The 27839-nt window shown below is 40.8% G+C and overlaps 1 protein-coding gene across 1 annotated transcript in view; it reads right to left on the reverse strand.

Moving 5' to 3' along the window:
* Positions 1–6793: 6793 nt before the first annotated feature.
* The window catches only part of ABCC4 (ATP binding cassette subfamily C member 4), a 245850-nt gene continuing 224804 nt past the window's right edge, over positions 6794–27839 (reverse strand). Inside the window, 4 exon segments of the mRNA NM_001197174.1 lie at positions 6794–6901; positions 17110–17244; positions 26610–26715; positions 27143–27315. Coding sequence (NP_001184103.1) covers positions 6794–6901; positions 17110–17244; positions 26610–26715; positions 27143–27315 — 522 coding nt within the window.

The following is a 27839-nucleotide window of genomic DNA, read 5'->3' on the forward strand; positions in this document are numbered from 1 at the left end:
AAATTTAAAAATCCTCAATTCTCTGTTGACTGTTCCTTTCTTACAACACTCTTAATATGATATAAACTGTCTCAAAGAGACTCATTTTAATTTTTGTCTAGGTAGTTTGTGAAATTTAATTTAAGAAATGTTTTTCACTTAATGCCCTCCAAAATTAAATATGATTAACTTTTGGATCAAACACTGTTTTGGAATACCCAAAGCTTCCATCTATGGGGATGGATAATTGTGAGTTGGCTAGTTTTATGAGCATAGTTGCTGAAAGACTGAATTTAGTAAAAATTATCCAATGTAAGCTTTCCGTAAAACATTCTTAGTATATCTAAATCTTGATCTTGGTTCTTCTTGAAGAATCTTACAATCCCAGTGTTGACCCCCAAGGCAAATTAGATGGGCCTGGAGTATACATGGAGGTCTTATAGGGCTGAAGCAAATAACTATTAATGTTATTTTTAAGCTCTAAAATCAAATAAACATATGCTTCTTCTGTTTTTCAAACAGACTGCTATTTTAGTTTTTGGGGAAAAATGAGGTTATTTTCCTTAGAACATTAGATTTAAAAAGCAAAAGCTCAGTTAATCCATATTCTTTCTGTTTTTGAAGGGAAATCAACAGTTTACACATTAAAAACTTAAGTTCTTGAAAGGATTTTTAAAGTGGCCTGATGTGTTACCCTCTCCAAGACCATGCTGTAGTTTCAATAATATAGCAGGGATAAACACATGCACAGTATTGTTTTTAAAAATATCTTTTTTGAAAAAACTTTGAGCAGGAATTTAATTAGTTTTAATTTCTTAATATTAAATACTGCAAATGCACAGTAGAGACTTTTGAAAGCCTGTGAGGTCAAATATTAAACAGAAATATCACAGAATGGGATGCCTGGGTGGCTCAGCAGTTTGGCGCCTGCCTTTGGCCCGGGGTGTGATCCTGGAGTCCTGGGGTCAAGTCCCGCATCGGGCTCCCTGCATGGAGCCTGCTTCTCCCTCTGCCTGTGTCTCTGCTTCTCTCTTTGACTCTCATGAATAAATAAAATCTTTAATAAAAAAAAGAAATATCACGAAATAATTTTTGCCTGATATAGTGACAATTAATAGAGGCTAATATTTATTGAGAGCTAAGCACATATTCAGCAGTGTTCTAAAGAGTGCCTCTCAACTATCTGGGATTAGGAATCGCTTTATTTAAATTTTCAGTCTGCTGCAAACTAACACAGATTCTACAGCTCACAGCTAGAGTATAGTTCAGGCCACATGATCCTCACCATGCAAGGTCGACACTCAAAGTGGTCTCTAGCCTGTTGGACAAGAACCCACCAATCCAGAGTTTGGACATCATGGCAATGTCAAATGACTGAAGTGTTTCTAGTTTTCTTGAATTTCTTAAACAACCATAGACCATACACTGTGTCACAGTCACATTTAATCTTTGCAAGAGCCCTCTGAGCAAAGTACCATCCCGATCTCAATCTTGAACAAAGGAATTGAAGCGTAGTGTGCTTCCTGACCATAAGATCCCACAATTAGCAGGTAGTAAGTAGATCTTCTGTCCAAATCCAGACAGCCAATGTGTAGAGGAACCGGTATTTGAACCTAGAAGACTGTCTCCAGAGCTTTGCTTGTTTCCTTTTAACTGTATGTGAAGTAAGAACAGATTGGTGTAGGCCAGCAGATGAGGAGCTCTTCAAATATACCTTTCCATAGTCTACAAACCCACCTTCATCCACACCCATCTTACTCTCTTCTCTTGGTAGAAGAGGGGACCCTCTTTTTGTCTAACATCAATTATTCCATACTGTTTCTTTGGGTGCTCTTCGCCCAACAATCATCCCAACCAAAGCAAATAAGCAAGGGCAATAAACTAGGACCATCCTTGACAAAAATGAGATTTGGTCACCCTCTAGCCTTCCTCCCAGCCCTTCTGGGGGCAGCCCACACGCAGTGACCAATCAAAGCAGAAAGATAAAGGTCTGGCTATTAGCGCATATAGTAGGACAAGCCTGAAGGGCCATGTGACCTCCAGAACCCCGAGGGGTTAGCTGGTCATCCAGCCAGCATTCTGACTTCATTGTTCCCTCTGCCCTATCCTGCTTCTCTCTGATTCCACAAGCACTGATCGCAAGGTCAGGTGGTGATCCTGGAGTTCTGGGATCAAGTCCCACATTGGGCTCCCCGCAAGGAGCCTGCTTCTCCCTCTGCCAACCTTTCTGTGTCTCTCATCAATAAGTAAAATCTTTTTAAAAAAGTATTCGTTATACATATGCTTATAACATCTATCCCTAAATCCCCAAATAAAAAATGTAAGTGCAGACTTTGTGTGTGAATATGCTTATCCTTTAAATACTCAATTTGATGGATGCCTGGGTGGCTCAGTTATATCCAACTCTTCATTTTGGCTCGTGACCCCAGGATTGTGGGATGGAGCCCTGTAATGGGGCACTGCATTCATCAGGGAGCCGGCTTGAGATTATTCTCTTTCTCTTTCCCTCTCCCCACCCTCCTACATGCCCACATGTTAAAAAAATACATCTTTTTTTTTAATTTTTATTTATTTATGATAGTCACAGAGAGAGAGAGAGAGGCAGAGACACAGGCAGAGGGAGAAGCAGGCTCCATGCACCGGGAGCCCGACGTGGGATTCGATCCCGGGTCTCCAGGATCGCGCCCTGGGCCAAAGGCAGGCGCCAAACCGCTGAGCCACCCAGGGATCCCTGAAAAAATAATTTGATAAGGATCACCATGCCCATTAAAATGCCTGTTGTATTTTGTGGAAGCAAACCTGTGAACTTATTGCAATTCTTGACAAAAATATTTTTCCTTCTGTACTCGTGGAATGATCTAATCTATACCTTTCTTTTTTTTTTTAATTTTTATTTATTTATGATAGTCACACAGAGAGAGAGAGAGGCAGAGACACAGGCAGAGGGAGAAGCAGGCTCCATGCACCAGGAGCCCGACGTGGGATTCGATCCCGGGTCTCCAGGATCGCGCCCTGGGCCAAAGGCAGGCGCCAAACCGCTGCGCCACCCAGGGATCCCTAATCTATACCTTTCTGATGAAGACTACAATTTCCTTTTATTGACACAATTTCCAATAAAAGATCTTTGGAGAACTCAGTTGGGTCACGAAACTGGGTTAACCATTACTGTGGCTGTTAGAATTTGTTTTAATTTGAACTTTCTTAGTTTTCTTCATTCCAAGTGAAAGATCTCTTTCCTTTTAGTCAAAATAGAAGTCAAGCATTCCCTGAACTACATGAAAGGAATTACAAATGTTTTCTTCTTGAGATGTGGTGGCCAGAATGTCCCAAGGTTTTTTAGGGTAAAAATCTACCTCGAAAACACTCCAAATCAGATTTGTGGAAAGTTGACTTACACATTCAGGTACTAAATTTTTTTTTTTTTTCAGGTACTAAATTTAACACACTTCAAGGCCTAAGATTGTGAACGTTATTAAACTTTTCAGAATTTGGTAGGAAACAAATACTCAGGCCAAACCTTCTGTGAGGAAAACAGATTTTCATCAGCTCACACAGGGACAAGGTAACCAGCTGATAAGTTAACCACTGACCAACCAAAGTATCACAATACTTAATAAGTCTAATTCACTGCATTTAATTGTTTCTTCATAAGGCAGCAACCACTTATGGTATTAGGAGGGAAGTTTTGGAGGTGATGGATATGTTTAGGAAGTAGATTGTGGGGATGATTTTAGGAAAATAAACTTATCTCCAAACTCATCAAGTTGTACACATTAAATATATACCTTTTTTGTATGTCAATATATCTGGATAAAGTGGTTATTTAAAAAGAACCCAGGAAAATCTTACTTTTATTTCTCCTAAAATTAGAGAGGAAGTGGAATTTATCTTATTAATTAGCCCAGAAAATGCAGACCTTGATGTTTCATGTACCAAGAGCTTCAAATGAGGACATTGGGCTATGGGCCACAGGACAAGGCTTCAACGAGTTATTTTAAGAATTCAGCACAAGTAACTTCCCAGATGCAAGTTAGTCACTGGATTTCACTGAGATTTAAAAGAAAAACGAAGCTGAGGACTTTTTAATTGCAAAAAGGCACATGCAACATAAAAGTGCAGAAAATAACACAATACTGATCTCAACACCGCCCAGGTGGGGAAAAAAAAAAAGACACCTTAAATATCCTAGAAACTCCCTTTAATTTCCCCCAATTACCAAAACCTTCCACCTTCCCAAAGTGAGGCAACTGTCATGACTCAACACTAGTTTAAACTGTGTTGGAACTTTGCATAAATAGAATCATAAATATCATTTGGGGGCAGGTTTAAGTTTTTGAAATTCACCTGTGTCGTTGATGTGGTGTAACCGCTTTCATTGGGTGTTCTTTTTAATTTTAGCCATGCCAGGGGGTGTTTAGTGCTATCTCACTGTGGCTTTAATTTGCATTTCCCTGGTAACTAATAGAGTGAGCACTTTTTTGGTTATTGGTCACTTGGACATTCTCTTTTGTCAAGTGCCTATTCAAAGTCTCTTGTCCATTTCTCTAATTAGCCTTTCTGTGTTTTTCTTAATGAGCTTTAGGAGTTCTTTATGTTCTATGGTATTGCTTCTCAGCTATTAGCCTGCATCAGAACCACCCTAAGGGCTTGTTAAGACACAGATTACTGGTCCACACCACCACATTTTCTGATTCAGACATCTGGGATGAGACACAAGAATTTGCATTTCTAACAAGTTCCCAGGTGAGGCTAATGCTGCTGGTCCAGGGACCACACTTTGAGAATCAATGTTCTACAGTGTTTTAATGTTTATGATTTTGTTTGCTGTTTAATGTTTTAATGTTTGTTTAATGAATGTTTCTTGTTAATTCAGGGCAAAGTCACCTTTCAAAAAATATAAACTTCAACAACTTAATACTTGTTCAAGCCTTGGGCATAAGCTAGTGCTCTCTCCGTTCCTGGAAGGGGTACAATCAGGCTGGCTTCAATATCAGCTGTTTCAACCTGTCTGAAACCCACCTTGCTACTTAGAATATTTGGTACATCTAGTTAGCCAAGAGAACCAGTTGATAATGAAGATATTTTTTTGATCTCCGGAAAACTTGCTGGTGTTTAATAGCAAGGAAATGAGTCAGTAATCCCTCTAAGAACAAAACACAAGTCTCTGAATGGAGATGAAAACGGTCATTTATTTCAAATAAATTGTTTCATTAAAAAAATGCTATGACATTAAAACAAATAATATAGAAACATGCATTTTTTAAACTGCCTTTAACCTCTATAAACCAAATAAACACATACATGCTTCCAGTATTTCCAATGTTTTAACAAACCTCATTATCATCATTGTCATTTCAGTTTCCTGAAATACTATCCATGACTACTGAACAAGGTACAGGCTTACTGAACTAAACATTCACCATATTATTTCTAACTATGAGGAATCAAACAGCTACTGCACTCAATATATCTTGTGTAGTTGCTGTGTGTGCTTTTTAAGGCTTGATGCTATAAAACATCCATTTCTCTCTGAGGAGTCCAAAAATCTGCTGTATGAGGGCATACAGCTTAATATATGCAACTTGAGGGTGGTTACACCTTTATTCTGGAGGTCATGAGAGTCCACATAACACCTTCAGCAATTTGAACTCCTATACCATAGACACCATTAGGAAAGTCAAAGACCCATGGTTCAAATAAAGTGCAGCAGGCCTTGGAAGGACAGTGGTTTGCTGACTGACTAATTGGAAAGACCAAAGTGCTATTAGTGGTCAGAAGTAAAAGAACCTGGGCAGGCTCATAACAGGGAGCCTCCTGGATGTGCCCTGAGAACACACTGCACAATTACAGCTGTTGTTGGCGACAATGTTTGGTTTTTCTCACCAAGTCAGGAGGCCCTATACAGGCAGTGTAAAAGGGATTTCGTTAAAGGCTAAACCAAAAGGCGTATATTCAGACAGTTATCTGTCAGTAAACCAGAAATCCAAATAAGACTACTGCCTGATAGTCCAGAATGACAGCTAGCAGTTGGGCCTTTTCTCAAAATGTCACCATGCTGAGCCTCAGACTGCAATGGTCTCCAGGGCAGGGTCACACAAATCAGAAAGGTCACACATGTGGCCTTCATTATCCAATCACCTAGCATGGGCTCCAGTTTTGAGAAAGTATTATTTTCTCTTCCTTGTCCTTCAGACCATGCAATTAAATACCACCCTTCCCTATTTTAAGAATATGGCTTTTTTGGTCACGAAAACGTCACTTAAAGTGTCTTTGCGGTTTTTCCTATTAGCTTCATCTGTACTATCTCAAACAGAGGCCTTTGGGGAGAAATAATGGATCCTAGTTGTTATGTTAAAGAAAGTGGCCAGAAAAAATGGCAAATTTCACACAGTCTTCAAGTCAACAGGATCCCTGATATCACTGGAAAGTAATATGCAATTTGGGAGGGTAGTGTGTAAAAAAAAAAAAAAAAAAAAAAAAGTCTGTGCCAACTTTGTCTTCTACCTTACAAAATGGGTTTTGGCTCTGAAGTCTCTTTAAGGCACCAAACCTGATGGACAGCTTTTACTGGTGTCCTGCACCTGTGATTGGATAAGGAAAAAAATAACAAGAAACTATTACATATAAATAAAAAATAGTATATCATTCTGCTAGAGCTTGAAATAATTGAGTGAAGTTGGGAGGAAAAAATCCAAATAAACATCTTGAATGTGTAAAATATCTTCTGCTAGTGTAAAAAAAGTACAATGTAGTTTACACAGTGCAAAAACTATTTTAAAAATGCCTTTGGAATAGACTGAATGTTGTAGTAGAATCACAGTGCTGTCTCGAAAATAGTAAAGGCTGAGGGCTGTCCATTGGAAGCATTCATAACCACGTGGCCATTCTGAGTAATATCTGGGTAATTCCTTTTGAAGTACACCTGTAAAAAGGAAGGGAAAAAAAAGGTATAGAAAGAACATGTTAAAAAGTTTTCAAGTCCTCCAACCCAAGGTGATGCATTTCAACCTCCACTTCTTGTGATGGGAACCTCATCACTGGTGAAAGTACAATTAAAAACAAACAGGATGTATTCCCTTCTCTGAAGAAAGTAGCCCTATTAAAACCCTTGGCAGGGCCGGGCTTCGTGCCCAACAACCTGTAGATCCACTTTGGTTCTGATCATTCTGATTCCCAGATAGGTTTTTATCACTGCATTAAATTGATAAAGCAAAATCATTTTACTGACTCAAAACCTGAAGATAAATTAAAAACAGGGTGACAAAGAGCCTGGGGAACCTAGCGTCTATACGAGGGTTTCTCATTTTCACACATAAAATGAGCACAATAGATTTGGATGTTAATATCAGGTTGTAATCCCTATATTTTATAAACTCTGATTGACAAGCATTGAAATGCGGGCGTATATGTATGAAATATCCCAGCGTTTAATTTGCGCAGCAAAGCAGTTATAGGGGCCTATAGAAATGTGATCTGAGGATAGTGGGCCACAATAATGAAAAGAGAAGCAAAAGCTTTAACAATGACTCAACCAAGCAACTTCTCTAAAATGTAAGATGATACCAAATAATAGGACAGTTCTTTGCCAAGCCTTTGAGTTCTTGAATTCTACCAATTTCTAGCTGAACTAGAAGAGATACAGGTTTTCTGATAAATGTATAATCAGAACATAAAAGGAATGAAATGCTGTCAAGTTTCTCTGTTCCACAATCATCAGTTTTTAGTAGCTGTATCCTATCTCAGTTCCTTGACAGATGCGCATAACAAAATGAAATAATGTCAAGACTTGTGAGCTCTTATCTCAAAATGTGTTTGGGTGAAAAAGGACTTCAAATGTAATTTTTTTCTTCCCCCAAAGAAGAATGTGAAAAGTTTTGTTTGAGTCTTTAAAACAGAAAATGTACCATCTATCTGGGGTTGACATATGTCATGAGCTGGGTCGCTTAGTCATACGATTCTGGATCTATTTTATAAAACCTGGCTCCAAATATATTTGTGGATGCTGTCAACAAAGTTATCATGGGAGATAATGGGCTTCACATACAAAAAAGAAAATTGTTGGGACACCTACCTTCAGATTAAGTGTACTTTTTTTCCTTTTCTCTTGTTGCTTGCATACTTGCTACTCCAAAAATAACATTACATTTGAAATACTATATATATATATATATTAAAATGTCACTTAAGGAGAAAAATAAGGACTGCCCCCAGGATTGTTTGGAACTCACTGGGTAAAAAAAAAATCAAGGTTATTTCGGAGATAATGCAAGTATTTAAAAATAATAACTTGGGGTGGGGGATAATTTTTTATGTAAACTTAATGTTACCCATATTTTGTATGGTTATATATTTATGTACTCCAAGAACAATAGTTATTTCTTGTCGAAACTAAAAATAGCCAATAAAATAAAAATACATTTTCATTTTCTGCTGTTTGATAGGCATCTCCCAAATAACCTGATTCCTTTCCCTATAATCTGCTCAATGTAATTTTTTTTTTTTACAGAGAAAAATGTCATCATTAACAATGCTTTGCTGAAAGGGCCCCAGCTTCGTGGTCTGAAAAACTTGAAACTAAACACTCCAAGTGTGAAATGCCCATGTATAGAATCCTTGAAATGACCCTTCACTTCATCCCATGTTGATGTGTTTGGGAATACACTCCAGCTAACAGCAGAAGTGAGAGGGAAAGCATCCCCTTTCCCTGAGTGGGTTATGAAGGCAGCTGAGGGAAGGGTCTCATACCAGCCTGGGAGGGGCAGGCCCATGTCTACTCTCTCTTCCTGTGACTCATTGCTGATTCTGGAAAAATCACTCAAGCTCTCTCTGTACCAGGTGCCTTACCTGGGAAGTGAGACAGTGACTTACCTCATAGGAACTAATTACTGGCTACAAACTGCAGATGGAAGATACACCACGTAAGTGGCGGGTGTGATTAAGAGGCCGCTCTGAGAGGTGGCCCCCTGGTCACCGGACAGGAGCAGCATCACCCTGATTGAATGAGGAAAATAAAACAGCCAGGAGAGGTCTTTTGGTGGCTGTTGTGACTTTATCTTTACAGAACTGAGACACCTCAAATTCAGTGCATATGGTCATGGGGGAGGTGGAAAGCATCGAGAGACCACAAAAGTTGCAGAGCTAACACGCACTGTTCACTCTGAGCAGGTACTTATGCTCTTCAGTCTCAGTTTCTCCATTTGGCAAAAGGGATAATAATAATGCCAGCTCAAAACTGTTGGGAAGATTCAAGGACACAATGCCGTAGGTCTGAGATCAAGACAAGCAGATGGTAAGGTCATTGAGTATTAGGTTTCTTGTCCCTTTTTTTCTCCTTTTGGGTTTGGTTCATTACAGACCATCTGATGGAGGCTGAAATGAAGTTCAGTATGTGTGTGACTCCAGCTTGTCAAAAAAGCAACCATCACAGAATCACATCTCGCTAAAAGCAACAGAGCAGTAAGAGCTGCCTAGGCATGGATGAAGGCCAGCAACAGAGCTTTTATTTACATTGCATTCAGAAGACAGCAGTTCAATATGTTGCATTCTGGTTCCAGACTCTGTCTGTTCACTCTTACTACACTGCATGGGCCTGGTTCAGTTCCAGTAACTCTCACACTTCTCATCTTTACAGCAGGTGGAACTCCAGTGTAGACACTGGCAAGCATGTCACCAAGGTTAAAGAGTACTGGAGAGTTAGTGACGACCTCTGCCTTTTCATTAATGGAAATGGACTTCCCCTCCCCCAGTCCTCTCAGAAATCATCCTAAACAGCAAGGGTACTGTGAGATACAAAAAAAATAAATAAATAAATAAATAAATAAATAAATAAAGCTCATTTCTGATGAAATTGGGAGTCCTCAGATATCCCAAATGGCAAGATATCTGGATGGGCTGCCAAATGCAACTAGATCCAGTTGGGCTGGAGTAAGACAGAGTGGAGATGGCTGTGGGAGATCTCAGCACTTGTGGGAGAACACAGGTGTCCAACTGCCTGGTGAAATCTAAGGCATGTCAAGGAGGAACCATATAGAATCACCATCTCTGCCTTGAGAACGCACATGGATGAGGCCCTCGGAGAAGAGAGATACTGAAATGCAAATAATTGCCCATCTTTGCGGACTAGGAAGGAGGACAGGCTAAATGAACATGCATTTTTTATTTCTCTCTCTTGCTTACACACACACACACACACACACACACACACACACACATTCTCTCTCTCTGTCATGAGGAGCTTCTAAGTTAAGTAGATTCCCTTTGGCCTGAAATAATGTCCTAGCCACCACGACCCTAAACATATGGTCCACGAAAAACTCAAAAGGGAATAGTAGGAGTAACAACAACAACAATAACAACAATAATTTAATAGTAGTACATCTGTAAAGGACACAAAAAAGGGAAGAAAAGAACAAGATAAGCATATGGTAAATACTCACCAGATGAAAACTATATAAGAAATATAATGCAATACATTCAAAGAAAATGTAGAACAAGCAATCTATGGACAACAGAAATTCGAGAGTTTGGAAATAGGCACAGCAACACAAAATGATGAAACAGGAGTTGACTGAGGCTAAAAGTGGAGGAGAATATGAAAGCATCATAAAATGGATAGTTGTATGAATGCAGCAAAAAGTACATTAACCACTGGGGTAAAAATGGATGAGACATGAAGGACAGTATTGAGAAAGCAAGCATAATTAGAAACTAAGAATTAACAAGGATCAAAGGGGAAGAACAGACAACATATAGATGATAGATATTTGTAAAGAGGAGATTAAAAAATTAAAAAAAAAAAACCTCAAAGTCATTAATTCAGGTAATGTTCAGAAATAAAAGACTTGAAGCTTGGGACCAACAGAGTACCGGATACCCTAGAAGAAACTAACAACCTTCAAAACAGAGAGAGAGTCCTTTGCGCATCCAGGAAAGAAGACTGAGTTACTTCTCACTTGGCTTTAGACTTCTCCGCATGAATAAACAATAAAAGAATACTTTACAGCAAAGTTTAGAGCATACTAAGTGAAAGTAAACGGGACCCAAGAATTTTATAACCAGAACATTTAAATTAGAGATGCAGCAAATACTTCATGCATGCGGTAAAGTCAAGGATTCTAACTCCTACCAACCCTCCTTTAGGATGCTACAGCACCCTTTTATAATCTTTTAATTTTACTGTCATCCACAACAGTAAGGACGTTTCATATTATACTGAGACTCAGTAGAGATCACCATCTGTACTGAAAGGACATCCAAGAAATATTTTCTATTACTATGAAAGATTCGCTGTTCTTTTTCTTTCATTCCATTCTTTTACATCTCATTTTTTTTTTAATTTTTATTTATTTATGACAGTCACACAGAGAGAGAGAGAGAGAGAGAGAGGCAGAGACACAGGCAGAGGGAGAAGCAGGCTCCATGCACCGGGAGCCCGACGTGGGATTCGATCCCGGGTCTCCAGGATCGCGCCCTGGGCCAAAGGCAGGCGCCAAACCGCTGCACCACCCAGGGATCCCTTACATCTCATTTCTTAAGACACGCAGGTCATGACTAACTAAGCGAATTCCACAGCCCCACAAATGGATCACAACCTGAAGTCGGAAGACGATATACTACAGGACAGGTTTTAGCCAACTAAGAGATGAAGAAAGTAGCATTTGAAACAAGTAAGTATAGTAACAGGGTTTAAGTATTTTTAAAGATTTGAAGGTAAATAGAAGAAAGAAAGCTACTTAACAACTAAAATCTATTTGGAGCAAAAACAGAGAAGAGGTATCATTGTTTATAATGGGGAATCAATAATAATAAAGTGTTCCTAGAAGAAGTGAAACGTAAACACGTAAAACAATGAACAAAGGGGAAAAAACAGTTGCCTGACTGGCTCAGTTGGTGAAGCATGAAATTCTTGATCTCAGCTCAGGGTCATGCATTCGAGCCCCACATTGGGTGGAGATTACTTAGAAATTAAACTAACAAAACTTTTAAAAAACACGTACTAGTTAAAAAGTTTAAAAGAGAACACTAAAAGTTGAAAGCATTAGATAAAATATATCTATGATCTCAATAAATGACAATGGAATAAAATTCATCTGTTAAAAAGGGTCAAGGATTAAAATTAAATCCCAGAGTTAAACTCAATAACATGCCATTTACAGGAGATATATCTATAATCTGATACTAAAAGACAAAGAGATACAAGGGAAATGAAAAAGTGAAAAGCAGGGGATGCAACAGCTATTTTAAACAAGCTTGCATTCGGAGATAGGTGCATTAAATGAATCTAAGAAAGAAAAGCACTTTAAAATAGAAAATAGAGGCACCTGGGTGGCTCAGTCAGTTAAGCTGCCGCCTTCAGCTCAGGTCGTGATCCCAGAGTCCTGGGATTGAGCCCCACATCAAGCTCTCTGCTCAATGCGGAATCTGCTTCTTCTCTGTATTTAGCACAGGAGAAGCAGATTCCGCAATAAATACAATCTTAAGAAAAAAAAAATTTTTTAAGTTCTTATATTTGTAAAATGTTCTGCATTCTTCAAAACAGGTAAGCATATACCATCTCATCTGATCACTGTAGTAAGAGAATGACAAGGTGGGTCAGTGCTGTAATCTTAGCATGACAAGCAAGGACCCTTGGCTCAGAGACCTTGGGAGACACATAGGGCCCTGGGGCTGCCAAGTCCTTCCTCCACCTATTCAAACTGGTCCAGGCTCCTAGAGCATAGAATATTGGGATTTCCTAACACTAGGGCTGTATCAGGTGATTTCACAAACAGATAAGATGCCACCTGTTACACACTGGGAAAAAAAGAACTCCAATAAACCTCAGTTAGATCTGCTTCATCATCCAAGGCATTCAACCTTGGTGATGGACTGATGTCCCCTCAATATCTGTATGTTGAAATCATAACCCCTCAGTCCCTGAAAATATGAGTATATATGGAGATAGGGTCAGTTAAGTTAGAATGAGTCACATGGTGGGTCCTTATCTAATGTGACAGGTACCCAGATGAGAGGAGATTAGGACACAGGCATACACAGAGGGAAGACCAAGCTAAGACACAGGGAGAAGATGGCCATCTACAAGGCAAGGAGAGATGTTTCAGAGGAAACCAACCCTGCCAACACCTTCATTTCTAAATTCCAGCTTCCAGAACTGTGAGAAATACCTTTCTGTTGCTTTAAGACATCTAATGCCCCTTTCATCTTTATATACGGATAAAGTACTTTCTCTACTCTTTCATGGATCATCTGTGAAGGTCAATTAGAGAGTGATTAAGCTTGCTTATACCAACATTTTAAGAGAAACAACAATGTAGTCAAGAAAACATGACTTGGAAGTACCTTTTCCTACATGCTGAGTTTTCTTTTCAAAGGAGTGAATATCAACCTGTTAGGAATAGAAAGCTTGTTGACCTAGGCTAATCCTCCTGCTGTTACTGTTCTCAGTGATGCATTTGATTTTTGATGGTCGCACATTTAAAAAACTGACAATCTGATGGCCTGTTCTAAGAGGACCCAAGCCTATGCAGAAGTAATGTCAACAAGATCTTCAACTGGGGTGAGAGCTAGGGCATGTATTCCCATCTTTCCAAAGAGGGGACCTGATCCAGTGGCACAACTGAAATCCCACAGAGGCATTCTGCCATTATTAGAACCTGGCCCCACCTTGAACACCATGTAAGAAAAGGAGAGGGGTTTGGAAACTTGACATGTGGACTGGAGCGGCTCTCAGCCTCAGCCAGCAATTCACCCTCTGCTCTCCACTGACCAGCTCTGTGGCTTTAGGGGAGTCCTTATTCCTGTCTCCTCATCCACAAAGTGGGATAACAAAGAACCACCATGAGGATTAAGTGAAATCATACACGAGAAAACCATGTAAGTTAAATGATAAAGAACTACTACAATGTGGGAATGCAAGCTGGTGCAGCCACTCTGGGAAACAGTATGGTGGTTCATCAAAACGTTGAAAAGTGGAGCTACCTTACCATGCAGCAATTGCACTACTAGGTATTTGCCTGAAAGAAACAAATGTAGCAATCCGAAGGAGCACTTGCACCCCAATATTTAAAAAAGCAATGTCCACAATAGCCAAACTACAGAAAGAGCCCAGATGCCCATCAACAGATGGATGGCTAAAGAGGAGGTAGTGTGTGAATGGACTACTATTCAGCCATCAAAAAAAAAAAAATCTTGCCATTTGCAACAAAGTGGATGGAACTAGAGGGAATTATGCTAATTGAAATGAGTATATCAGTGAAAGACAATTATCATACAATCTCACTCATGTGCAATTTATGAAACAAAACAGGATAATAGGGGAAGGGAGAGGAGAACAAAACAAGGCAAAATCGGAGAGGAAGACAAACCATAAAAGATTCAGTCATAAGAAACAAACAGGGTTGTGGGAGGGGAAAGGGGGATGGGGTAACTGGGTGATACAAACTATGTTAAGTAATTAAATTTATATTTTAAAAAATGAGAGCAAGACAAACACAAACATACAAAAACACATACACACAAAGAATTACCCAAATGTAACACTATTAATATTGTTAAATGAGGTGAAGGATTACTGCACCAGGAGCCACAAGACTGCTAACTCTGTGATCTATGAACACTTCTGTACATATGTTACACTTGCATTAAAACATGTTAAAAGAATTGATTTCTAATTCTGTGTCTGCTGCAAGCTAGAGTTAACATAGGGTAGGGCCACCTTCCTTCTAAGGGTCCTAGTGTCCTCACTTGTAAAATGAGGATGTTGAACTATATACTATCTTGCGTTATTTGGAACTATCTGTGATTTATTTCTCATTACTCAACGTCTTGATAATATACCATGATAACACATTTTTAAAATGGAGGTTTTGACTCGTAGGTGGGGACACATCTGTTTGATGTGAAATGCCTGAGGTCAAAGAACAAAGGGGTTTGTGAGATTCCTGGCTGTTTTACGAGATTATACAGGGGATCCCCAATGACTGGCTGGCTGGGTGTTATGAGGGGAACACTGCCTGGGAGATATCTAAGAGATGAAAGCACTCAATTTCAGGCATGAAAGCAATACAGCGCTCTACATGTAACTTTTCTATATTCACGTAAATTGTAAAGATGTATGAAAAGTTCAGGACACAGATTTCCTCATCCCTAGCCCTTGGTTTGAATTCTAATTCTACCAATTATTCAGCCAACTGTGTGACTCTAAATAATTTCCTTTCTCTCTGAAAGTCCCGGCCTCTTAAATCAGCACCAAGACAAGAGAACCTGTATCACAGCATAGTACATGGTGCATGACAAGTATCAGAGCCTCATCCTGTTCTTCCACATGGCTCAGCATATAAACTGAGGATCTCTCCTCCTTTCAATTCTTGGATTTATACTGGGGTTGACTAAGGAACATATATGACATATTAGTTCCCAGCATAACACTGTGCACATATATACACATTGAGGAGTTCTTGAGGATGCAAGCAGGATTCAAAGAAATCCCCTGTGGAAGTCTAGCTCTTTATTTATAAGGAGGGATGAGAGATGAAGCAGTGACAGAAGAGAATTTAGTTTGTGTTTTGGATAAATCTCTCATATGTAAGTACTGTTAGATATTGGGACAGATATTCTCCAGATACTTAAGATATTACACAATTCTTTCTTACAGTGAAAATCCGGTAAATGCAGAAAAGGATGAAAAGGGAGACACCCCCATAATTATAATGCATAGACAGAAACAGTTCTGATGGGGAGCCTCAAAAGACTGCAGGTCTCATTCCACCCCAGCCATGTATCTCAAGTGGTAAGAACACCTGACTTTCCTTTCCTCCCCCAACTCCCACCTTGTATCAGAAAGAGTTATAGGTAAGGCCGGACACTAGCCAAGTCCTTAAAGCAGCTCTCAGTTTTCACATCACACCTGTAGAATGAGACACTCCATTATTGCTATTGGAAAGATACCAGATAGGGATCCCTGGGTGGCACAGCGGTTTGGCGCCTGCCTTTGGCCCAGGGCGCGATCCTGGAGACCCGGGATCAAATCCCATGTCGGGCTCCCAGTGCGTGGAGCCTGCTTCTCCCTCTGCCTGTGTCTCTGCCTCTCTCTCTCCCTCTCTCTCTGTGACTATCATAAATAAATAAAAATTTATATAAAAAAAAAGGAAAGATACCAGATAATCTGAATGTTACTCATAGAGCACCTTTTTCTGACCATACACAGTGCTTAGTACTTTCGCACACATCATCTCTGTGAAAATGTTTGATAAACCTTCAAGCACCATTCAGACGGTAGCATCAGGATAGTATAGATTCTTGACTGTCCCAATGACAATTTCATTATCTAGAAGGCAGAGGAAGCATAAGGAGAACACTAGGCCTAATTCAAAACAACCAAGAATCAAGGACAAACCTGGGTAGGATGTGTCAGGCAGTATCATGCAGTTTTCTTCACAAATAATAAAACAGAGAAGCAACCTACACGTTTCCCTGGTAGATCTTCCTAGCCCCGAGAGAAAATATCCCACATTTTTTCCCCCAACTCTCGAAATTTTCTGAATGCTCAGTGACCACATTTGCATCTCAAAGGTGATCACCAATTAGAATGAAATGTAATGGGTCCGGGAAATGTGAACATTCTGTGCCACGGGAACATCTGAACCCACAGAATGGAACATGTGAAATCTCTTTGGAATCTGATCTCTCTCTGCAATTAGGCACAGGTGCCTACACACGCCAGGGTCCCCACGGGCCCACTCACCTGGGCACACCAGGATGCGTTCAGGGTCCCCATGTGTCCAGGCACCTGAGCACACCACGGTGCACTCCAGGTCCCCGCGCGCCCGCGCACCCGAGCACGCCACGGTGTGCTCCGGGTCCCCGCGTGTCCGTGCACCAGCGCGCCCCACGTGCCCGCACATGTAAGCGTGCACACCTGTGGCACCCCCGCGCCCCCACGGATTCTGCCGATTCTCAGCAGACCTGACTTCAACCTGGGACGTGTTGTTAAGACCCAGCCATGAAGCGCTGTCTCTGAAGGCTTATAATTGAAAAGGGCACAGGGTGCTTGTTACAGCACCCCCGGTGCCAGGTTGCACGGAGTGAACGGCTGCAAGGAACCTTAATTACCACTCCTTGCGGCGAGCTCACCTGTTTTGCTGTTTCAGTGAGGGCCGCCGCTGCTGCCTTGCCCAGTTGCTGCACCATCTTGTAAAACAGGCTCTCTTCATTCTGCAGCAAAACATATGGTTCATCATATTCTTTCAGTCGTCCTGAATCCAAAACCTGTTAATCAGCAGAAAAGAAACCCATTAGCACACAATGTTTTGCAGCAACATATTATAACTCAGACAATATTTCGGAAAGGGGCAGGGGAAGGAGAATAGAGAGAATCCATTTGGGTGGTAGGTCTGGCTGGTGTTTAAATGGTCTGATTACCCCGTTTTCCTAAGCAGACAAAGGCCTAGCCCGACCTTTTATTATTATAATGTTATAGGAAAAGAAGAAAATGAAAGTTTTAAACTATGATTATGGGCACTCAGCAGACCTGTGGCATTTTATATTCTGCCAAAGGCATTTTGGGTTGTGATTAGTTAGTGCTTTTGGCTCTCAGACTCTGAGGTTTGAGGGCTATTTATACATACATTCAGAGTTGGGGAATTTCTTGATTTCAGAAAATCAAAGTCAATTTACCTAAAAAGTAGAGTGATGTCATACAGATGGCAGCGGCCTGACAGCAAATTAATTGCCAAGCTGGTCTGACAGCATCTCTGAGAAATATTTGGAAAAGCTTCTGGAATTTCTTTAGGGTCCTAGAACATGTCAGCCAGTAAGAGGGGACAAAATGCCCCTGGCAGCAAGATTAAGGTGCATCGTCAAATTCGCTCTGGTTGGAGCTTATTATTCTGGGAGTGAAAGACTGGCTAAAAGAGCTGCTACCTAAGCAGCTTTAGCATAATTGCTCTGCACAGAAGAAATCTCTAGAAATCCAATTTTCTCTTTGGATAAGACTAAAGAAGTAATTAAGAAACTGAGCTCCAAATTCCAGTGATGATGACCTGCACGGTACATGGGGGGCAGCACAGTCCCTGTTGCAGGGGATCTGAATATCAGTTTTCACAATTATCTTCCCTGCTTCCTTTTCTCTTTCTTCAGCTGCCTGCCTTTCAGCCATTTTATTGCTCATTAATATGTCCACTAATTAGAAATTGAAAGGGAGAGGAAGGGGCTCTTAACTCTCCATTTCTACTTATTAGTAGCTCTGGTTAATGGTCTGGTCGGGAAGAAAGAGGCTGAAACAATTGGCCCAAATGCTGTACCTAGGAAAACAGTTCTCATGTTAAGTGGCACTTAGGTCTTCATTTGGGTGGTATTTAAAGTAAATTTATCTTAAGGGGATACGCTGAAACTCCAAGCAGGACGCAGGTTGTTTGTCCACATCTAGGGATTGAAGTTAATTCTGTCCTGTGGTATTTAATCGGAAACATTTATTAAGTCTCATAAAGGCATTTTCCTGTTAATCTTTTGTTTACTACTGTGAATCACGGCTAAGGGCAGCTTTCTCAAAAGAGTTCAAGAAGAATTGAATCTGTCACATCCACATAATAATTAAAATGTCCTATAATTTGGCATGCCAATTTAGATGCCCCGAATGTGTAATTTTACTTAAGCATAGCATTATAGACCATAACCACTCCTCCTGATGTTGAAGAAGAAGAAAAAAAGCAATTGTAAAATACAGGTTTCTCACATGCTTAAAGACTAAGTAAATAAGTGAATCAAATTACTTCATACAATGAAGAACTTTATATTGTGCAGAAGCAACAACTTTTGAAAAATCACCCATAAAGAGTTGGTGGAAAATGAGTTCTCCGACCATAAAGACTAATTTTTAAGGGAATGAAAGTATTACTGATATTTTTGTCCATGTTCAACTTTGTACTTTATTGAAATCTGAGTGAATAGTAAATTTTTCCATTTTCTCTCATATTGTCTGAAAACACACAAATGCCACTGAGATGAGTAGTTCTCAGAATCGGCCAGTATCTGAAAAAGCAGAGCAGGGGAGGGGGGGATGATGCTCTCAGAAAGCAACAGGGATAGCAATGTAAATGACCAAAAGATTATTTTGGTTGAAATACTTTGAGCCTTCTAAGTATTAAATATAATGCAATGTAATAAAGAATGAATGCCTTAAGAGTAAAAAAAAAATTCAATTCATAATAAAATAGTGGTCTTTTGAATTTGAAAAGAAATAAAAATAGCCGTGGATTGAACACTCATTGTATGTCATAGACATCACTGTTAATTCTCAAGGTAGACAGGGTACACAATTTCCTTCCTTCTTCCCTTCCTTCCTTCCTTCAATCCATCTACCCATTTATCATTCCTTACTTCTTACTTTCCACTCTCCCATCCATTCATCCATCGATCTATCCAGGAAATAGTTATACCTAATACCAAGGCACTGTTCTAGGAACAGGAACTTCAAAGATGAGCAAAACAACATTCTGTCCAAAAAACCCATAGCCAGAGATGAAGACTGAGGTGCTGATGTGTTCAGTAATTTGCGTAGGCTTCCGAATCAGTAGAAGGCAGAGGTGGGATTCAAACCCAGGGCTGAATCCCTATTCTTTCCTCTCCATGTCATTTTCCAGGGAATGACCATTCAATGATCAGAAGCAAAATAAGGGAGATGAGAATTTTAATATTCAATTTTCTAAGATGCCTTTCCATAATATTGTATATTGACTTCATATAATTTAAGAAAAATATGCCTATAAATGCAAACGTTTGCCCCTGTCCACTTTCCACTGCATTTTTATCATACTCAGGGCTCAAATCATTTGCTGTGTGCTTGGTAGATGGATAATCACAGAAAAAGAAAACCAATTTTATGAAACTTTTAGGATGAATAAAGCATAAGTTAACACACGGCAAAGACACATTTGAGGAAACCGTCATTAATTTATGAATTTATGCCCCAAACATTTGTTGCATACTTGCATTCATGTCATCCTGAGAGATGCTGTGGAGGAAGCAAAAGGTAAGTAAGTCATAATGGCTGACTTTCTGGAGTCCATACTGAGAGAATGAAGTGCTCAAATGTCTATAAAGCAAGAAAAAAAGCACAAAGGTGACCTGAGCAGCAGAAGAAAGGATTTCTGGCCACAGGTTCTGAGGACAACCTTCAAGACAGAGAGTTTACTAAATGGAGCCTGAAAGAATGGGTAGGCTAACACAGAGAAGTGAAGTGGGGCTGAGGATGGACAGTGGTCATTCCAGACCCAGAGAACAGGAGCCAAGAGGTCCAGAGGCAAGTCTCTCAATTCCTTAAGGGCAGGATGATGCAGTTTCCCTTGTTTTCTGTTGCATCTCTGCATGAGGAGTAGGCACACAAAATTAAATACAAAGGAAACTGGCTAAAAGTTAAATACAAAGGAAACTAAATTTGGGGCATGAAGACATGACTGCCCAGTGCTATAGTCTGATAGGACTTCAGGGTGAGATCAAGTGAGGAGTGGGTGTAGCTGGTATTCGGAATCGGGTGATGGGATACCAGGATGGCAATACTAGGGACAGAGACTCAGAGGACCACATCCCTCAGGTTGCTGCGTGGGCAAGAAGGGGAGACATGAGGGACAGCCAGACAGAAATGAGACAAGGGACAGTCAAAGAGGAGAGAGCTCTGGCAGAAACAAGAGTGCTGAGCCACCAAGACTCATGGTCCAGGTGCTACAGTGCCTCTTGGGGAGCAGTCCAGGAACACAACTGAACCCATTTCACCTTTATATTACTGGCTTGAGCAAAGATTCCAGATCTTTGAGAGTAACTAAAACACGAAGGAAGCAACTCCAGATTTTCGTTACGTATAGAAAAACAGGTATAATTCTGAGTTCTTATTTTTAACATCTTTTACATCTTTTATATAAGAAAAGGTTCCTGTGTTTTCCTGCTATGCCCCCAACTCTCCAATAGCCAAGGTCAACAACAAATGAAAGCACACATCTGAGCGGGGGTGGGAGCAATCTCATGGTGCCAGCATCTCTCCAGGAACGCCAACCTCAAATCACTCGTGCTCTCTAGCAGGTTAAGGAAAAATACATTATATTGGATGACTCAGTCAGTCAGTTACAGAAACTCAATGAAGATGTGCTTATCAGGCCTGAGGATCTGCAGATATTCTGGGTAGCTGTCCTAGAGATAAAAGTTAAATGGACCAATTGCAAAATAATCTAATCCATTTTAAATGGTGGGATGCCATCAGTGATAGCGGGGTGGTTGCAGGGAGAGGCTGGGAGGGAGGGATGGGGAGAGAGAAAACTGACAAAGAGCAAAGAGATGACAACAACCAATGAAGGGAGATCCCACTGAACAGCAACTAGAGTGAAAGGATCAGAGTTTCAGACATTTGCTTTTGGTGGGCTGCTGACCCAGAGGCAAAGGGACAGTTACCCAGCCTTGGATGTTGGGTCCCTGACTGGTCAGATGGGTGCCTGTGATTTTCTCTGTGATAAGATACTGTGGCAAGTATTACTCAGAATCCTTTCTTAGGTCTTGAAGTGGTCAACCACCATCACTTAGGGAAGAGGACTGAAGGCTGGGTCACAGCAGCCACCTGAGCTGCTCCCCCAAATTCATGCTGTCATATGTAGGCACCCACCCCCTCCCCAAGTATTTTTTCTCTGAGATTGTGCTTTCTACCTTCCTAGTAGTTATCTTTCCTTCTGAAAACCTGAATGAAATCTCTTGGTGTATTGTTTGAGGACCATTTCTCTTCTGAAATGCTCTAACTCTGGCCATGGATATAGGCTCACGGAAGAAAAATTCCATCAAGGTGAAAAAAAGAATTGAAATAAAACTCCACTTAGTTTGGAGTTATTGTTTTTTTGCTTTTCCAAGGTGGATGGTGAGGCTTGGGGGGGGGGGGGGTGGTATGTTACAACCGTTTCTGGGTTTAAGGTCTTTGGAAAAAACTCAATTAAAAGGGGCTGGAGGGACACCTGGGTGGCTCATTGGTTGAGCGTCTGCCTCTGGCTCAGGTTGTGATCCTGGGGGATCCTGGGATTGAGTCCCACATTGGGCTCCATGCGGGGAGCCTGCTTCTCTATTTCTCTGCCTCTCTCATAAATAAATAAAATCTTAAAAAAAAAAAAAAAAAAAAAAGATACAGAGAGCCTGGAGTTGAGGAAGAAAGGTAAAGACTACAAAATTGTAAAATGGACTGTAAGTAGAAGAGGTGGCCTCTGGGCTTCTCATCCCCAGCTTTTCGTTCTCTAGAACTCCTTAACCCTCAATGGTGAAAACGCTGAACCCAGGCAGCAATGCGGCGGGGGGTGGGGGGATGGGGGGTGGGGGGCAGGGGTACTGTCAGGAGTTGAGGGTACGCAAGAATGAAGAGGAAAAAGTGATACCACCAGCTGAAGAGAAGATAGGTCACAAGTAACCAACTAATCCTCAAACTACAGGGAAGAAGCCGTCTTTAACGCAGAGATAGTGGTGAGTATTAGGAGAAAGAGGATTTCTAATTTGTCTGTCTTGCTCCACTGTTTTGTGGCAACTGAGCAAATGAGGAAGATTAAATTAGCTGTCATTATGACTACATCATGTTTAATAAAGTTAAAATTGAAAGAACATCTTTGTAAAATAGAATTCTAAGCCTAACACATTAATGGCGCTTAATGAACCAAAACTGGGTAAATCCCTTTGGAGAGCCAACACATAAACAAAGCTATTAATTAGGTCACAGTTGTTTCCCAACAAGCCTTTTGTTTGATTTACTTACAGTAAACAAAACCATATCCATTCGTCTTTGTGCAGAAGTATTCACCAGTGCAACAAAATGTAATTATTACACCGTGAGCACGTGCAATTACACGACTTTACGATGACAGGGCTGTTGGTTATGCCCTTCATTAGCGTCCGTCATTTACACAGCCGCTCCCCGAGGCTGGCTGCCACCCTCCACCAACACCTGCCACACCACTCTCCACTCTCCAGAAGAGCAGGCCTTGTAGCTGACTGACTCGTCTCCATGGCCCTAAAGCTTTCAGAATAACAGAACAGACCATCCCTTGTTTTGTGGAAAGGAAATGGGTATTTCTAAAGCCAGCAAGAAAAAAAAAATGTACCCCAAATTAAAAGTTTGAGAAAAGAACATTATTTATGGTGTTTTGCTGGATTAAAAGCCAAATGCTAATCAGAAACTCTACAATAAAATAGGTTTCCACCCGGAGTGGATGGAGTACAGAGGACAAGACCCCAATGATGAGGCTAGGGAATGCACGCCACCTGGGTCCCCTGAGGTCTAATCCTGCTATTCCCTGTCAAAGGAGCCAGCAACCAAAACCAGCTATGACCAAGATGGAAGCAAGTGGCCATGTTGACCTCCCATGGTGGGAGCCCCAGACTGAAGGTCCCCCCAATCACTGGAGCGGCAGCCCTATGGGAAAATTCACCACAAAATTAAGGTCCCTCTGGGCACAGGTCATAAGCTCTGAAGAGAAACTTGTACTTCTCATCTCCAAACCTGACTTCTCCCCCTCAGTTCCCCCAACTCCACCAGACCTCAGAACCCTTCCCTCACATGCCAGGCTCAACCCATCATATTGTTGTTTATCTGCCCCCAATCCAACCTTCTCATCATTTCCATTCCTGGAGACTTAGTCCGAGCTGCCAGCATCCTGTTGAACCCAAAGACAACAGAGTTTTAACTCTTAAATATGCGGGTTTCAACTCCCTCCTTAAGGAAAGAGGGAGAGCAGAGAGAGTGAGGTCAAGACAATAAGGAAGGGAGGGGCTGTAAAGTGCTCTGCCAAACCACATTGAGGACTTGGACAAAGAAACTGCCCAAGAGAAAAATCTGAGGTTCTTGAAATTTACCAGGAGATACTGGTAAGGAATGCATTCCACAAATTGACCTATTCTGATAATGGCAAGGAAGCTGACTGGTAAAGAGGATACAGAAGTTTCCAGCCGTGGGTCAGGTGCTGATGGGTAAGATTAAGGAAGGACCAGCTAAAGAGTCTGGGAGTTCTGTCGTTTGGTGTTTCCTTAACCGATCATGCATTCCAGAGCCACAGTATTCTAAGTATTTCTTTCTTTCTTTCTTTTTTTTTTTTTTTTTTTTATTCTAAGTATTTCTAAGAAGGAGATGAAACAAAGAAGCTACCATCACTGTGGTCATACCAAAACCAAAAATAAATCTATATGGTACATTTAGGAGCAAGGATTTTATTTGGACCAGCCCCCAACAGAACGGGAGATCAGCCCAGCTTGCGGCTTCTGGCCCCAAAGCTTCACAAAGCACGTCAGACAGGGAAGCTTCATCGCTTCACTCAACCTACTGTGAGGATAATGTGTGCCATTCAATGCCAAGAGATGAGAACACAGTGATGGGAAACAAATGGCAATGAAAGGTTATTTTTCCAATTACTACTTAAGAACACAAAATGAAGGCATAAGGATGCATGATGCTAAATGTTTCTGGAATCTTAAGAGTCACTGTCAGGCCATCATGGAATGTCACAGGGTAGCTCATGGAAGTCAGGTGGAGTGACCTGCTTCCTACTGTGATGTTCTAGTCCAGGTAGGCCACATCCTAAAGCATCCTAAAGCATCCCTTAGGTTGGGAATACCCAACTCTTGTGTCTGCCCCGTCAGATCTCATTCCTGTACATGTCCTGGTCTGGGGAGTGCTAACATGGAAGATAGTGCTTCATCATGGAGAATCTGGAATTTCTCATTGCTCCCAAATAAGCCCCTGCACTAATGATCCCACCTGACAGTGCATGAGAAGCAGCGTAGGAGGGACTGTTGCAGAAACTACCTGAAAGATTCAAAGGAGACAGCTTTGTTTTCACCGGACATAAGGAAGCTTGGATCTTACTGATTATTTATTCTTGATCATTAACCTTTTTACTACAGATCATCAAAATCACGGGTTAACTCCATTTGTTGCCTCTCATACACTATACAGGCCTTCTTTATTTATTTACTGCTTCACCACTGATCAAAGTATCACTGGATACCATGGTGTCTGGTAACAATGGTCAGTGTCTACGAGACAGGTAAAACTCAGCCTGTTGCCACAAATGGGGACTCAGCCTGAGCATTCCTCCAGATTATTTGCATCTAAACACTTTTCCTTTGAGGGATGACTTCCTCTCATTTTATAAAGCCACATCCTAAGATTTATTGAAAACGAGTAAGCAACAGAGGAAAAGGAGACAAAAGAGAAAAGAGAGGAAGATAGAGACAAAATGAAGAGAGGGAGGGGGAAAATAAGGAAAGAAAAATAAAAAAGGAAAGATGAAATTACTATGAATGAAAGAGCCAATCAAATCTAAAAGACAGCAGATAGATACCTAGAGACCAAAGCTTAGAGCCTGCCAAGTGTGCGGTCCCCGGATAACCAGGGAAGAGATTTGCTGGATGCTTATCTAGTCTCAGCAGCCTCAGATCCACCTTCTATCCTACAGTCACACCTGAGATGCTGAGGCTGGTTTCTGCAAATCCCAAATCAGAGACACTTTGGACCAGGGGTACTCTGTTGGGTTCCACCAGCAGGGGGTATGAGAGGGGATACTGACGGTGGGCAATGAAGCAAATGGGTGCCATCGTTTATGCCAGTCCTGCAACATAACCCAGGGACTGGGACCTGGCACCAGCCCCCAGCATCCATTAGAACACACACTGAGAACTAGCCTCATGGTGCCCCTCACAGATGTGACCAGCAGCTGGACAGTGGCTCTCCTTGGAAATCTGAGCATAGGAGTCTTCAGGGTCTCTCCTCTGCCATGCTCTGGTCCGGAGATCTGTCCTGGTGTTCAGGTGCGTCCAAAAATTATTACCCTGGTGCCTCCCTTCCACTTTTTCAGACCTCCAATTCTTATATTAAATCCCCTATATTAAATTTTTTCTTTGAAATATTCGGTGTTTTGGACTTGGGCCTCTCTTCTCAGACTGCCGTCTAACATTACATCTTGCGAACATCTCAATAGCCAAGAAATTTTGCAACTTAACCAACAACCGCTCACCAGCCGAAATGAAAGGCTAATTTTCTGATTGATAGAACCCAAAATACTTGGGCCACCTGGCTGGCTCAGCAGTTGGGCATCTGCCTTTGGTTCTGGGTGCGTGATCCTGGGATCTGGGATCTAGTCCCACATCTGGCTCCCCACATGCAGTCTGCTTCTCCCTCTGCCTGTGTCTCTGCCTCTCTCTCTCTCTGTGACTATCATAAATAAATAAAAACCTTAAAAAAAAAATTAAAAAAAAAAAAAGAAGAAAAAGAGAGAGAGAGAGAGAGAGAATTCAAAATACTGAAACAACAGTGACACGGTGACAATGAGTATTTTATGACTCTGTAAGAGGAGGCTAGATCTTGGATTTGAAATATTTCCATGGCTGGCCATCTTCAAGGAAAAGGACAATTCAAAGAAACTTCTAATATGGAAATATGAAATTATTATGTTATTTAACAGTACACTCTGAAGGTATAGTTAAGTACAGAGTTACTGTCAGGAAGGACAGGAAAAATGACAGAAAACTAACTTATTGGAAATTTCTATCAGGTTGTACAAGGAAAGTTAAGTTGAAAAACTGAACATAAATGGAAACACCTGGAAACCCACAGGTGAGGGTCTTACCATTATCTTGTCGCTGTCAATAATGGTGTTCAACCTGTGTGCAATGGTTAGCACAGTGCAGTGGGCAAATTTCTCACGGATTTTTTTTTGTATTAACTCATCAGTTCTGGAACCAAAGGAGTCGGATTTAGTTCAGTAAAAGGGGAAAACCAGACTTAAGACTTAAAACAATCACAAGACATTTTCATAATGATTTTAAGAGACAAAGACATGGTCTTCTTGAGAAACGGAGTATAAAAAACCTATATAGAAACTTCCTATTTTGCATGTAACATATTAATATTCTTCCTTCAAACTGCTTGAAACTATCAGGAGTTGAATTTAGGAAATTAGCTGTGTTAGGATACCTAATAATATTATTAACACTGTGTAATTTGTTTGGGTTGCTTCCCCTGTTTCCCAGAATGTAACATTTATCAAGGTGTCTTTGGGGTGAAGAGAGCACTTAGAAACATTTCTCAGCATCATTAAAGGTTTCCCATTGACCATATTTAAAATTTGGATTCCAAGGCTCATGAACCTCAGGTCTGTACCTGGGATCCACATTTGCTGTCGCTTCATCAATGATCAATATCCGATTTTTCCTGAGGATAGCCCTGGCAAGACACACCAACTGTCTCTGTCCAACACTAAAGTTCGATCCTGATTCTGCTAATTCAGTGTCCAATTTGCCAGGAAGATCTTCAACAGCGTCTTTAAGCTGTACCTGTGGACACAGAAAAAATCACATCTTTACAAAAGTAGACAAGTGGATGTGGGAGCTCAGAAATAGCTTACATGTCCAGTCACATGATGGATGGTAGGGTTACTTACAGTTACTGTTTACTGAAAAAGACGCACACCATCAACTCAGCACAGAATTATTCTTAGGAGCACAATCTTAAAAGGAATTGAGAGTGTTCTGTGTTGCCATCAGTAGACACCATCAGTTCATGCATGAAGAAATAACTACTATGTTGAATAAAGCTATTCTCAAGGTAAAACAAGGAATAATTTAAAATGCTCCCTCTTAATTTTTAGATAAAAGATAACTGTAGGAATTTATATATAAGACACAAAAAAGCACAATGGTGCTTGCCTGGGGGCAGACAGTTAACTATAAATACACAAGAGAATTTGAGGTGGGGAGGGGGAGTGACAGTAATCTTCTAAATCTTCTAAAACTGGATAGTTATGATAACTAACTACAAATTTACCAAAGACCATCAGTGATCACACATATAATGGGGG

Source organism: Canis lupus, chromosome 22, assembly GCF_011100685.1.
Source record: "Canis lupus familiaris isolate Mischka breed German Shepherd chromosome 22, alternate assembly UU_Cfam_GSD_1.0, whole genome shotgun sequence".
Taxonomy (NCBI): Eukaryota; Metazoa; Chordata; class Mammalia; order Carnivora; family Canidae; genus Canis; species Canis lupus.